This window comes from Zosterops lateralis (assembly GCF_965231275.1).
Source record: "Zosterops lateralis genome assembly, chromosome: 1".
Lineage (NCBI taxonomy): Eukaryota > Metazoa > Chordata > Aves > Passeriformes > Zosteropidae > Zosterops > Zosterops lateralis.
The window spans coordinates 101,261,229-101,273,478 of NC_139762.1; the positions used below are offsets into that span (position 1 = coordinate 101,261,229).

The following is a 12,250-nucleotide window of genomic DNA, read 5'->3' on the forward strand; positions in this document are numbered from 1 at the left end:
AAACCTGTAAGGCCTTGCACACAGGCTTGTTTTTAGACTTCTGGTGGGGATGTGATCTGAGAGCAGCACTGCTCATTATTTTTTCTTATCTTTCAGTAAATAAAACAACCCCAGTTCTTTTCAGCTGTTGAGACAATACCAGTTCACTTCAGGCTGCTGTTTTTCAGGGTAAAAAGAGTTACTGGGAGGGCAAAATCCTGCTTGGTGTGCCAGATGTCTGAGGCTGTTCCAAGTACAGCTGCAGGATTTCAATGGGTATAAAAGCTGTCATGATTTCAGTAACTTGCTGTGGGCAAACCCCCTCTTTGTATCCTGGCTCATATTGGCACAGGAATCCAAATGATTTGTTCTTATGGTTCTTCCTGATCCCTGATGATTTAGATAACCTGGTCCTTCAGGACACATATGTGTATCATGCAGGTGGCCAGGCTGCCCATATTTTGTTCTATAGCCCTTGGGATTGAGAAATTTATAATGTGATCTGAACAACACTCTCAGATTATTGTGCTGTAATTACTTTCCACTTTATTTGAAATTAGCTTTGGCTTTTTTGGCTAATGATTCACAACTGCCACATGCTCTCAGATGGCTGCTGCTCTGTGCCTTTTTCACTGCAGGCACTGAGGTGAGGAAGCTGCTTCTGTGCTTGGGGTAGTCACGCTCCTCTGCAGAGGAAGAGCAGGTGCCCAGCCCAAGCCCCACCTGTGCTGAGGCACAGAACAATTCAAAGAAACATCCCTCAGGTGGTTTGACACCCAGTTTCTGCTTACAGGAACCTGTTTCAGACCTTACTTTGAGTAATTTTTCATAGAAACTTCTCAGCTGCAGGCACTCATCCAAGAAGAGTAACTGTGATCTGCATTATGAAGTAGATGAAGGAGAAACTACTTTCAAATGGCTGTTGAATTTATTTGCTTGATAAATACAATCCTAACAAAATAAAAGTTAACCAATATTAAGAGATTTGTCTGAAGAACATTAGAAAAATTCATGACAATTCAATAGGAATTAGTGTGAATTAAACAAACAAAAAGTTTAAATATTGCCAGCAAATATAAAATGTATGTAACGAAGGCAAGGGAGAATGCTTTAGTTTACATTTGTAATCTGATCACATTTTCTGTGTTTATAAACTTTTTTCCAAATTTTAAAAAAATACTATGCTGTTTTTTTCTATAACATATCAAAGCATTATTTGTACAAAAATCAAATCATGGCCAATGATTCACAACAGTGCAATAGATAAAGAATACAACCACATCCAACAGGTGCTGAAAATAAATATCCAGATTAAAAAATAAGATAGCCTATATGCACTCTGTGGAGTTTCTATCTATATATGGATTGAGGGCTGAGTCCAATGAGCATAATCTGAAACATTAGAGGGCCCTTAAATGCCAGTGTGAGTGGAGGATTTTGAAGGGTAGAAGCAATAAAAACAGCCAAACCAAAACCAAGTCCCAGGTAGCAGTGGTTGGTTTGTTAAACACCAACAAGAGGCTGTTGCTGAACCCCCGGTGCCTCCCATTGGCGTCGCTCTTCGGGCTCGTTTGGGATCACAAGTGACTGGCATTTGTGCAGGGGAAACGCTGTATTGCTTGGTCAGGCAGATCTGTCCTAAAGACATAACCACTCCCATCCCTGCCTACAAGCAGTGGCTTTTTCCAAGAGATGGACACATTTAAAATGGATGAAGACAAAGCTCTTGGCTACATGGCAGCAGTGTGAACAGGGCCTGTCTCAAACAGGTGTGATGAGGGTGGTTAATGATGAGTCAGTGGGTTACCTACACTGCTAAAGGACATGGACATTTCCATCATACGGGGACATAAATAACATCTCTCAAGTTTTTACACTTATTCAGTACATCTCAGAACAGAAATGAAGCTTAAGGGCATGTTAGGTAAACACGATACCCCACAGTCTCCCACTGTTTCAGCCAACCCAGAATAAAGTTAAAGCTCCCTTGTATATAATCTGCATCAGAAAGGTATCAAAGGCACAAGCAAGAAGTGACTAGGTTAATAAGCAGAAATAATGGTGAATGAGAATGAACAGATTCACAAGGCAAATCATTAGTAAGTGTGGGTGGGTGTTGTTTGTTTACTGAAAATGAGATCTTCCAATTCTGCTCCACTGAATGTAAATAATGATTTTGGTTTGAAATAAAACTGTTACTGAATTATTTTAAATCACCTGAAGGAAACCAGTCTTGAAATAATCTGATACTAACTGGAAAACTCTTCTGGCCTCTCCAAACTCACCTGAGTCTGATGAGTAGAAGCCACAAGTATTAGAGACAAAAGTCTCCAGGGCTTAAAAGAAAAGTTTCTTTACAGAATGTACACAGCCACCAATAATTTGTGCAGTTTGACTCAAATTACAGTAATTTGCACAGTTCGGTTGATTTTATGCATAGCCAAGGAGCCGGATCAAATCGGAGTTTCTTTCCTGTCTTTACTTGGCGATGGCTTCACTTGCTGCTCCTTGCTTGCTTTTGGCTGCTCTTTGGCTGCTTTTGTCTCCGGGACAGTGTCTCTCTGCTGCTGAGAAACGCTCCCCCGCTTTTCCGGCTCCTCTTCCTCCTGGCCCTGCTGCTCGGATTTTGCGCGCTGCAGCAGGCGGAGCTGCACCCGCAGCTCGATGATGGCCTCGCGCTCCTCGTGGATCGCTTGGTTCAGGTGATTGTTCTTGATCTTTTAAGGAAGGGAAACAAATGTCAGGGCTCCTCCCTCTGACAGCAGGGCTGTTTAGCACTGCTGGCCCAGACAGCAAAAGGGACTCACACAGAGCAGTGATTTAAGAGCCGTGTGTGGGTCACAAGCCTGGGCAAAACTGATGCACACGACCAGTCTGCACCTGTGCAATCACGTAACCACCACGGGAGAGAACCGGTGAATGCTAAGAACCACATCCTACCTCCAGTTCCTCGTTCTGTCTCTGCAAATCCTCCAGGATGACCTGCAGCTCCTCCTCATCTTCACTCTCACTTTCACTCTCAGAAGAGTATTCCTCGGTTTCACTGCGGCCGTGCTGCTGGCGACTGAAAGACCAAGGGCAAATTCCACTTTAAACACTTCCTCAAACTCTGCCAGAACTATGGCAATTTAAGAGACTTAACTTACATCCTCTCAATCATCTGCCAATGGTTTAAAGAGCAAAATCAGACTGTTCTTTCAAAGCTTAATTTAATAAAGCAGTGATTTCCTAGGGGGATTTTTTTAGTGCACAGGATCAAGTTTCCTTTAGATCATAATACCATTGTTAAAATGATAAAAAATATCCTGCAAGATTCAAATTTGTCAAGACTTAATAAAAAACAAGTGGCTTTCAACTGCGATGTTCACTGGGTGAGCTTTTAAGTGTGGTTTAGAATATTCTTTCAGCAAAGCATTTATGTACTTTTAATCACAGAGTGCTGTCCCCTTTACCTTTGTATTTCAGCTATTTCTGCTCGGAGCCGATCTATCTCTTCCTTCTCAGAGGCGATCTGTCTCCGCAGAAACTGCTCCATGGCCAGCAGCTCCTCTTGTTCTGTTAAAATCTCATTCTCCTGCAATGATCAGTTAGTTCACTTAAAGCCTTGACTTTATTTCCTACAGGAACATACAATAAGTATGTGATGATGCTGTTCTCTGAAATACTTTCAGTGGCAGTGGTTAGCATGTCTGCTTTGAACTTTGATCCATCAAGACCTCAAAGCAAATAAAAAGTTCAAACTCAACAATGTCTGTTCTGAATCCTCAAGATAATCACCATACTGAATAGTTGTGGAGATGACACACCAAATCCTGGCATGTTTGGCTGCCTTTCCTTAAATCACAGGGGAAAGTTCTGGCCAACCAGTAAAATAACTAGAAAAACTGAATTACACGTCTTTGATCTTCTCCCCTCTGTACTTTCCTCCATATATTCATTTTCAAAGCTACTGGGGGAAGCAGCAGAAGGCAAAAAAGCCAAAATAGCTGCCTTATTTCCTTTGATCAGCAGGAAAGCAGTTAACAGTACTGAATCTGACTACATTGGGAAGTGATGCTTTCTACATACATAAACAACAAAGGCCACTTTTTTTCCTTTCATGGTGTCTCTGCTGTTAACAAGAGTCTCCTCAGCTCTGGGCTCACTCCTGCAGTCAGCATTCCTTCCCTGCTTCATTGGCCATCAAAACAAAGCCTTGTGGTTTTAATGGACACAGAGACCCCTCTGAGCCTGCAGTGTCCCCTCTGCATCAGAAGGGACAAAGGAGTGTTTAATAGATCTGAAATATAAAATACCATCAGGCAAGTGCCTGCCAGCTACCTGTGCAAGCAGAATATTTATAACTTCTTCATTCTCATTCATTTCTTCTTTGGAGACATCCTCCTTTGAAAGGCTAGCAATTTCTTGTGCAATCTTTGTTTCACACTCCTACCAGAGAAAGAAAACATTTAAAAGGACAGCTTCCCTGGTCACTGTATTTACTCTACAAAAATTTTTTTGAATGCATTATTTTCCAAATTTAGAACCACCATCACAATTGTCTTCCATATTTTGAGCATGGTCTGTCCCATCTGTGGGACATAAAATAGTTTAAAATACACTACTCAGACTTGTTAACCTCGAGTCTTCCAGTAATTCCTCTTGGTACTCTAAGACTCAATGTTTTAAGCATGTAATGAGCATGTGCCCTAGCAAACACTAGGGTTTTCATCACACACACATTTTTTTGTGAACAGTTGTGAAGATCTTCTTGTCCCTAGGGAGAGCCAGCTAAGCAGAAAACACAATTGCTTGTCAGGCATGTGAAGTTAAAATGAGAAAATCTGCAGCAAAGATGGAAAGGTGTTTTGATCTAACTGGGTGCCTCTGCACTGTTATGAATTAGCATCCATGATTTAGCTGACTGGCCAATAAACAGAAAAGTTACCCACCTGTCTCTTAGCTTCTCTTAGTTTCCTCTTAAGAGCTGTTAAGATTCTCTGCACCTCCCAGAGTCTCTCTTCTTTGGATAAGTCTTTTATCCCTGCCTGCAAGTCTCTGTGTAAACAGTTCAGAAGGAACTCCTAGAAAGATTGTCAAAGAAATTGTCTTTAAATACATTGTACCAGGGCAGACTGAAAAGGAAGATCTTTCTGGCTTTTAGCAATGGGCTGGGATTTCTGGTTTTCCAGAACCTTGTCACGTCCATGATAAGTGTGAACACACACCCAGCAGGGATCCAGAGCCAGCTGAAGAGCAGTACTAGAGAAACCACCCTCCCTAATGGGCCCTCCTGACCTTCCTCCCACAACAGATGTATTGACCTACATAGCAAAGCACTCCACAGCTATGAGCATCTCAAGACCGAAACAACTTTCCACACATGAATAAGGAAAGGAAATCATCAAGCTCTTCCCAGTGGTCTCCACTGATAACTGTGATGAATTAAAGCGTATGTTACAAACTTAGGAGAATTTTCTACTGAATACACTTTTATACAAAAGTATAATGAATATACTGAATATACTTTTTATACAAAAGCCAGGGCAAAGATAAGCAGAAACACACTCAAGTAATTGCCAACCTGTCGCCTGATTTCTTCTTTGATGCTCTCCTGTGTTTCTGGAAGTGCTGGCATTGTTGCCATATTTGACCAGCGAAGGGGTTTTGTCACCTGCTTGAGGGTCACATTTCCAAAGAACTCTTGAACATGTGTGAAAAACACATACAGGACACGGTTGCTGATCTGCAAAGCATGGACAGATGGGATATTGGTTAAGAAAATTTATTCACATCTTTATCTGAAAAGCACAGTGTCCTTCAGAAACAGCAGCCTTTAGTAAACCTTTCTGTGAGCCGCAGTCATGTCACTTTATCTTTAGAGATTAAAATCTGGATTGAAAATTATCTTTACTTTCAACAAAGCCGTGCTGGCCTCAAGGGATCACTTCCCTGTTTCTCTTACCTGTTCATCTGAGGCATTTTCATACTAAACTCAGCATCTTCACATCTCTTAACCTACCAGAATTATTTCCATCACTGGTAGACACAGAAATGCATTAAATCTCTCTGTACTCAGGTAAAGGCAGTTAGTAAGAGGGAACATCAACCCTACTGTGTTATACCTGACGGCTGCCTATATCTTCTCTCTCTTCCCCCTACTTCTTAGTATTCTCTACAGCTTCTCTCTCAGATGACTTAATATAGTAGAAAAAAAAGTGGTATGAAAGCACCTTTCACTATATTCCTTGTTTTAACCTGAGACAAAAGCAAGCATATTTATTTTGATGCTTTATCTTTAAAATAAAAATTTTAAAAATTATCCTGAAACAAATATTAGAGCTCTGTCACTACCTGCACTTCAATTGCTAAAATCTAGTTACTAACAAAACATGATTGGGCCTGCATTGTTTTACTCTAATTGTTAGTTCTTTTCCTAGTTAGAGAGGTGTCTGGCACAGCAAAAGAGCCAGGAATAACACCCAGCCCTTTTGCTACTGGGCATCCACCAGGACTCATAATTATAAAGTCAGGCTTTCCTAACTTGTAGGGTTTGCTCTAGAAGACCCACACCCAATAATGCCACATTTTCATCATGCAGAGTACTAATTCTGAGCTGTATTTAATGAAATATTTCCAAGATGTCTATTAAGGAATCAAAATCTTACTGGAAAACCAAGTCAGTTGTTATTCCCCAGCCATCTGGCTGCAGGTAACAAAGCCATTTTACCTAAGTCACTATTGCACCAGGAAGATCTATGTGCAGGACAAGGTTCATTAGCTTAATATTAAAATTAAGCAACAACATGTTCACTAAACTATGACTGAATCAAAACCCCACAGAAACTGTGTATCTGCATGAATTATTGAACAAATTCAACATTAAATGAGTTGTCCTCATGACAGAATTGAAACACAGCAGTTTTGTAATACGCTGATAATAACCCAGATATCAGACCCACAGTATGGAAGCTCACATGCACAAAGTCTTTTGTTCCCCCTTTCCAGCATTTCAGGTTCCTGAGACATAAAGAGGAGATGTAATTTAGCTAAACTGTATCAGGCAACAATCAATTCCCACCTGCAAAAGAATTCCCACAAAGAAGCCTTTCTTGGGCTGCAGTTCTGCTCTAAGCCTTGCTGTGTGGTGCACGTACCTGGACAGTTGGGCTGAGCACTATAGAAATATTCTGGATGTTCATTTTTGTTTCCAGTTCCTTTGCAATAACGTGGTCCATGTGCACAATCAGCCAAGAAATCAGGAGATGGTTACACTCTGGCAGCTCTTTCAGCAGCCTCTGGCACTCCTGAACTTTCTCAGCTTCTGTGCTCTTTCCACAAGCGTCTTCAAAGCGGGGCATGAGCTCTTTGGTAAGCAGATTTTCGGGCAGTTCCCGCAGGTACTGTTTGAGCAAGCTGGCGACTGTATTGGGCTCATATTCTTCCAGGTTTGGAGATTCTTCGCGATCATAGGCTGCCTTCAGCTCGTCAACTTTTGATTTTATTCCTTAAAATAGTTAGATCAAGAATTAAGAGAAATGTTGACTGTAAATGTCCAAGAGTTATATTTAAACTTTTTTTTTTAAGGTAATTGAGAAACACTTTTAAAAGCTATCCACATGTAATGAAGTGAAAATCGTGACTCAAAATTACATGATCACTGGTTCTAAAAGCACTGACTACTCCTATGAAGCAAAACCAAAGCACTTACAGAGCTCTGAATCAGAACAGGTGCCAGCATTCTCTTTCATCAAGGAACATAAAATAGGGTGAGGAAAGGTTGGGGAACTCAAGATCAATTGTGTATTTGCATTAAGCTTCTTTCTGGCTGTTCAATTATCCATCCCTAAGCCAGGCAGCAAACATGCTGTGCCACAAGCTCTACCTATAACAGCCTTCCTTTGTCAAAACAAATCCCACACTTTTTAGTTTCCAGATTTCCAGCTGGCCCTCCTCAGCAAAGGAATCTCACACAGGATCTTTGATTTGAGTCACCACATGAATAAAAGTGTGTTCACATAATTATTCAATCCAGCCAAGATTTTCTCCAAGGTGTCTTTATAAACTCATTTCAATCTTCCTAAGCTTGGGGAAATTTCATTCTTGCAGCTCAAACACCCACTCAGGCTACACCAACTTGGTGCACAGCCCTGGCCTGGCTCATACTCGATGAGCACAACTGGGCACACTCAGCCCCTGGAAAATGCCAGGAAAACATGCTCAGTTTCATGGCCAAAATGAGCCATCACAACAGCTACAGGCTGCTAAGGCACGGCAATGCTCTCTCTGAGCTCTCAATTTAAACAACCCTACACTCACAAGAGGGAGCTGTTGCACTGGAGAACACTACAAAGGACAGAGCAGAAACTAAGGAAAACACACCTGTGAAAACTCCCAAGACACCGTGTGTAAAAAAACAAGCAACCAAAATGTTTCACTAGGCAGGACTAAGGAACTGCTTAAGGTGCTGCAGTATGTTTGCATGCCTACCAAACACCATGCATGTTGGTGGATGGACAGCATGAACACAGCTAATGAAGCCTTTAGAACCATTTTACTGGTTTGTAGAACCACTCACTCCCGGTTTACAGTGCTGGGTAACGTGATTCAAAATGCTTTTCCCAAAATTCTTTTTCTTGCTTGTTCCTGTCTCCTCCAATGTACCCACAGGAGTACTTACAGGAGCTGCATTTCTGGTGCAGCTCACAAATGAGGGGACTGGTTTGTCTAACATAACTAAAACTGAGGTTTCACTTATGTAAGCTGGTGTTACACAACTACCACAGTTAATTAGCTCCTGTTGCTACAGTTAAACAGTGAAACTTGCATTTTCTACTTATTAGCAAATTTGCTGAAAGAAAATAGGTTTTCAAGAAAAAAAAATACAATAGGAGTAACTGGAAAAAGCAACTTAGTGGGAAGCACAAGCAATAAAATGATTATAGCTCATCTTTGCTTTTGCAATCAGCTACCATTGTATTTCTAAAGCAGAAGAAAAAGAATGCAAGTTGGCCATACTAATCTGTTTTCTTCATTGTTACCATCCTTTAACAAAAGGCTGAAACAGGTGTGTTTTTACTGCCATTAAGCAGTACCACCACATTACCAATTCTTTCTGGTACTTCAGACCTACAAGTTTGCCTAACTTTGGCTACCTGATTATTTTTTTGGATAATTAACGGCACTAAAACCAATGTATCCAGATGTTGGAAATGATAAAATAATAAGAAAATTGCGAGTAAAGACTTAGGAACCTGCATGTCAGTGTGCCCAGAATACCTGAAACTCTGTAGATGCCTTCACATTTCATGCCATACTTCTCTACATAATCTATACATTCACGGAAAACTGCTGGCAGGCGGATGCCATCGTACATCATGGTCCTGTCTACTGCATCAGACAAAGGAATGCCAAACACGGGTCTGTGACTTGGAACATCCACTTGAGGTATCTCTGTCTCTTGAATTGGCTTTTTCTTTTTCTTCTTCTCTTTCCACTGTTTTACAACATCTGCTGCAGTTAAGTCTTTTGACTTTTTCTCTTTGTGTTTGTCTTCCTTATGTTTTTCTTCCTTGTGTTTTTCATCTTTGGGCTTTTCTTTTATTTTAAAATCCTTCTCCTTCTTTTTGGAAAAGCTGGGTTTCTTGAAGACATGTATTCCCTTGGACCTCTTCAACTTGGAAGGACTTTCAGCCTCATCGCCGGAACTGTCCTCTTGAAACGCAGCGTAACCTTCCGCTGTTGGGCAAAGCAGGAGAAGGGAAGGGACAGCTGTGAGTCTGTTTACTTTCCACACAGCAACAACAAGAAGTTACACGTAAGGAGGAGAGGGAAGAAACAACATGAATTAAAAAACAGTGCCCATATGACTCCTTGGAAGGTTTTCTTTAGTTGCTCCACACTCGAGTGGATGAGGATTAAATCAAGTTGTACAATTACATCAAAGATAAGCCACAGAGCTCCTGAACGATCTAAACAATGAATACTTTATATACTTACTCATAATGGCAATGTCCATCTTATGGGCTAGATCCCCATCTAATAGTCAAGGAAATGCAAAATAAAAACAACTGTCTGGCAACTTCTCTATGTTCCTGTAATCAACAGTATAAGAGTTGCTGTTAAGGACCATCTACTGCATACACAGAAATCTAACAAATTTCAATTAACAACAAATGAAACTCCAGCCACTTAAATCCCCAATCCTTTTCCAGGATATTATGAATCAAAGACAAGTAGGAAGTTAATAAAGTTTCAGTTTCAAATAAAATATAAAAAAACTCACCCCAAACCAAAAAAGCACTAGCACTTACTTTTCCCTAGATGAATAACACAATTCCAGTAACACTGGAACAATACCTGCCCATGAAAGTGCAGATTTGCCTTAAAATGCACATGGAAGAGATTCAAACAAGTCCCCGGGCTGAGCACACCACTCCAGCAGCAGAAATCCAAGTGCTGTCTAAAACATGCACCAGGTGCTTTTAAGTCACTACGCCTCTGCAGCTGGCCCTGCCTCACCTTCAGGCAAGAACACAAAAGTCTTTAAAGGTGGATTACAAAAAAACCCCGGCAAACATACCAACAAAAAAACCAAAACAATCCACAAACAAACCCAGCAACATGCAATCCAACACAACTTCCAAGTCCACTAATTCTAATTTTACATAGACATTATCCCATATTAGAAAAGTAAGCCTGAAACCTGGTCAACAAATGTGCCATTTGACAGGCCATCTGCACCAGCCAGGTCCCCCAAGGCAGTGGGCAGCAAGCCCCCCTTACAGAGACCCTCTGAAGCCCTTCCCCTGCAAACAGGCAGAGCCTCTGCTCTTGTGAGGCAGCACTGACAGCCAAGTGCTCTTGCTGCCTGAATAGTTTTGGGTTGAGGAAAATTACCCCCTTAGATAATATGTGAGCACATCATGCACAAGACCGTAGGCTAGAATTTTTCCCAGGTGGAGTATCTGCAGAAGAACCAGGGGCCATTCAGTCTTTCATTCTTCCAATTCTGAACTATACCAGACTGGAGAGTTTCTCACCATTATTTCAGCATATAAAAGAACTGTCTCTATTTTGAAACTTCTTTGACTGCTCTGTAGAAGATAGCTTGTTATAGTCAAACAAATATAAGAAATGTATTAAAGCATGGAGCTACCATAAAATAATTACAACTATTGGATCAGCTCAGTCTTTGCAGCTGATACTCCTCCCTAAGACTACCACGCACTTTGCTAGAAGACTGAAAAACACTGTGGAACTGTTCCTGTCCAAGTGGAGTTTAACATAAAAATGCAAACATTAACTGAAGGACAACCACAGCCAGTTCTCCTCCGTGCTTACTGGTTATGTCATTTACTGGTTTTTGTAAACTAAGCCCAGAAATGGGTAAGGATTCAAATCTCACTCTGAAACAGAAGCAACTGCAGATCCACCAGCAACAAGACAAAGCAGGAGCACACACCTTCACTGTGTTTTATGAGAACGAGATGGGGCTGGCACCAAGGTTCAAGATGAACTTCAGAGATGTAATTTCCAAACAGAAAGCCAAATGCTCCCCAGACAGAGCCCAGAACAATCTGCCCTCAGTCTTTCCTCCTGGGTAGCTGTGACAGCTCCCAGTCACACAGCAGGGGGTTCCCACACGCACATCAGGAAGTGTCAGCACTGGGACCAAGCTGGGAGGTCGGTGCCACCAACAGAGCACTCCTCATGTGTCCCAACACTCCTCAGTGCAACACAAGCCCCGGTGCCTTCCTAGATCTGTGGCAATGTCACCAGCAAGACAACATTACTGAAACTGGTATTTCTTGAATTCACGAGAAAACATGAAGGAGCAAGTTAAATACAAACCCAGCCTTTTAAAATTTGTCTCAGCAACGTAAGTCTACAAAGTTTAGAAAAATACTAATCCAGACTCACACAGAGTATCCCACCCATACCAAGAGAGGGTTTGCACGTCTCTCAAGAACAGCCCAATTTTCTTTATTATACTTTTGGTTATAAAATTGCTGTATCCCATTCACCAGGGATACAATATATTGAAATATAAACAACTTAAGTTTATACAGAACAAAAATTACCAGAAGTGCTTGACAAATCAGGTAATTTTAAATATGGAAAGAGTATTACCTAGGGTATAGTAAGCTGGTATTTCTGTTCACTGTTTCCTCAAGACTTCCAATGCTAATAATCCCCATTTTCTCATCACTCTACTCTATGTCACTGACATTTTCCTCACATCTATATGAGAACACCACTAATGTAATAAATATTCCAGTTTCACCAGCAT

The 12,250-nt window shown here is 41.1% G+C and overlaps 1 protein-coding gene across 2 annotated transcripts in view; it reads right to left on the bottom strand.

Moving 5' to 3' along the window:
* Positions 1 to 781: 781 nt before the first annotated feature.
* The window catches only part of RALBP1 (ralA binding protein 1), a 33,229-nt gene continuing 21,760 nt past the window's right edge, over positions 782 to 12,250 (bottom strand). Inside the window, exons 2-10 of one of the 2 annotated variants that reach the window (XM_083868426.1) lie at positions 9,958 to 10,052; positions 9,238 to 9,696; positions 7,116 to 7,465; positions 5,543 to 5,704; positions 4,911 to 5,042; positions 4,300 to 4,407; positions 3,432 to 3,553; positions 2,920 to 3,043; positions 831 to 2,696 (exon numbers count right to left, since the gene is read on the bottom strand). In XM_083868426.1, the coding sequence (XP_083724552.1) occupies positions 2,433 to 2,696; positions 2,920 to 3,043; positions 3,432 to 3,553; positions 4,300 to 4,407; positions 4,911 to 5,042; positions 5,543 to 5,704; positions 7,116 to 7,465; positions 9,238 to 9,696; positions 9,958 to 9,976 (1,740 nt within the window). In that variant the 5' untranslated portion in view covers positions 9,977 to 10,052 and the 3' untranslated portion in view covers positions 831 to 2,432. Of the gene's footprint in view, positions 2,697 to 2,919; positions 3,044 to 3,431; positions 3,554 to 4,299; positions 4,408 to 4,910; positions 5,043 to 5,542; positions 5,705 to 7,115; positions 7,466 to 9,237; positions 9,697 to 9,957; positions 10,053 to 12,250 lie in introns of both variants that reach the window. The other variant, XM_083868425.1, reaches the window with a different exon arrangement.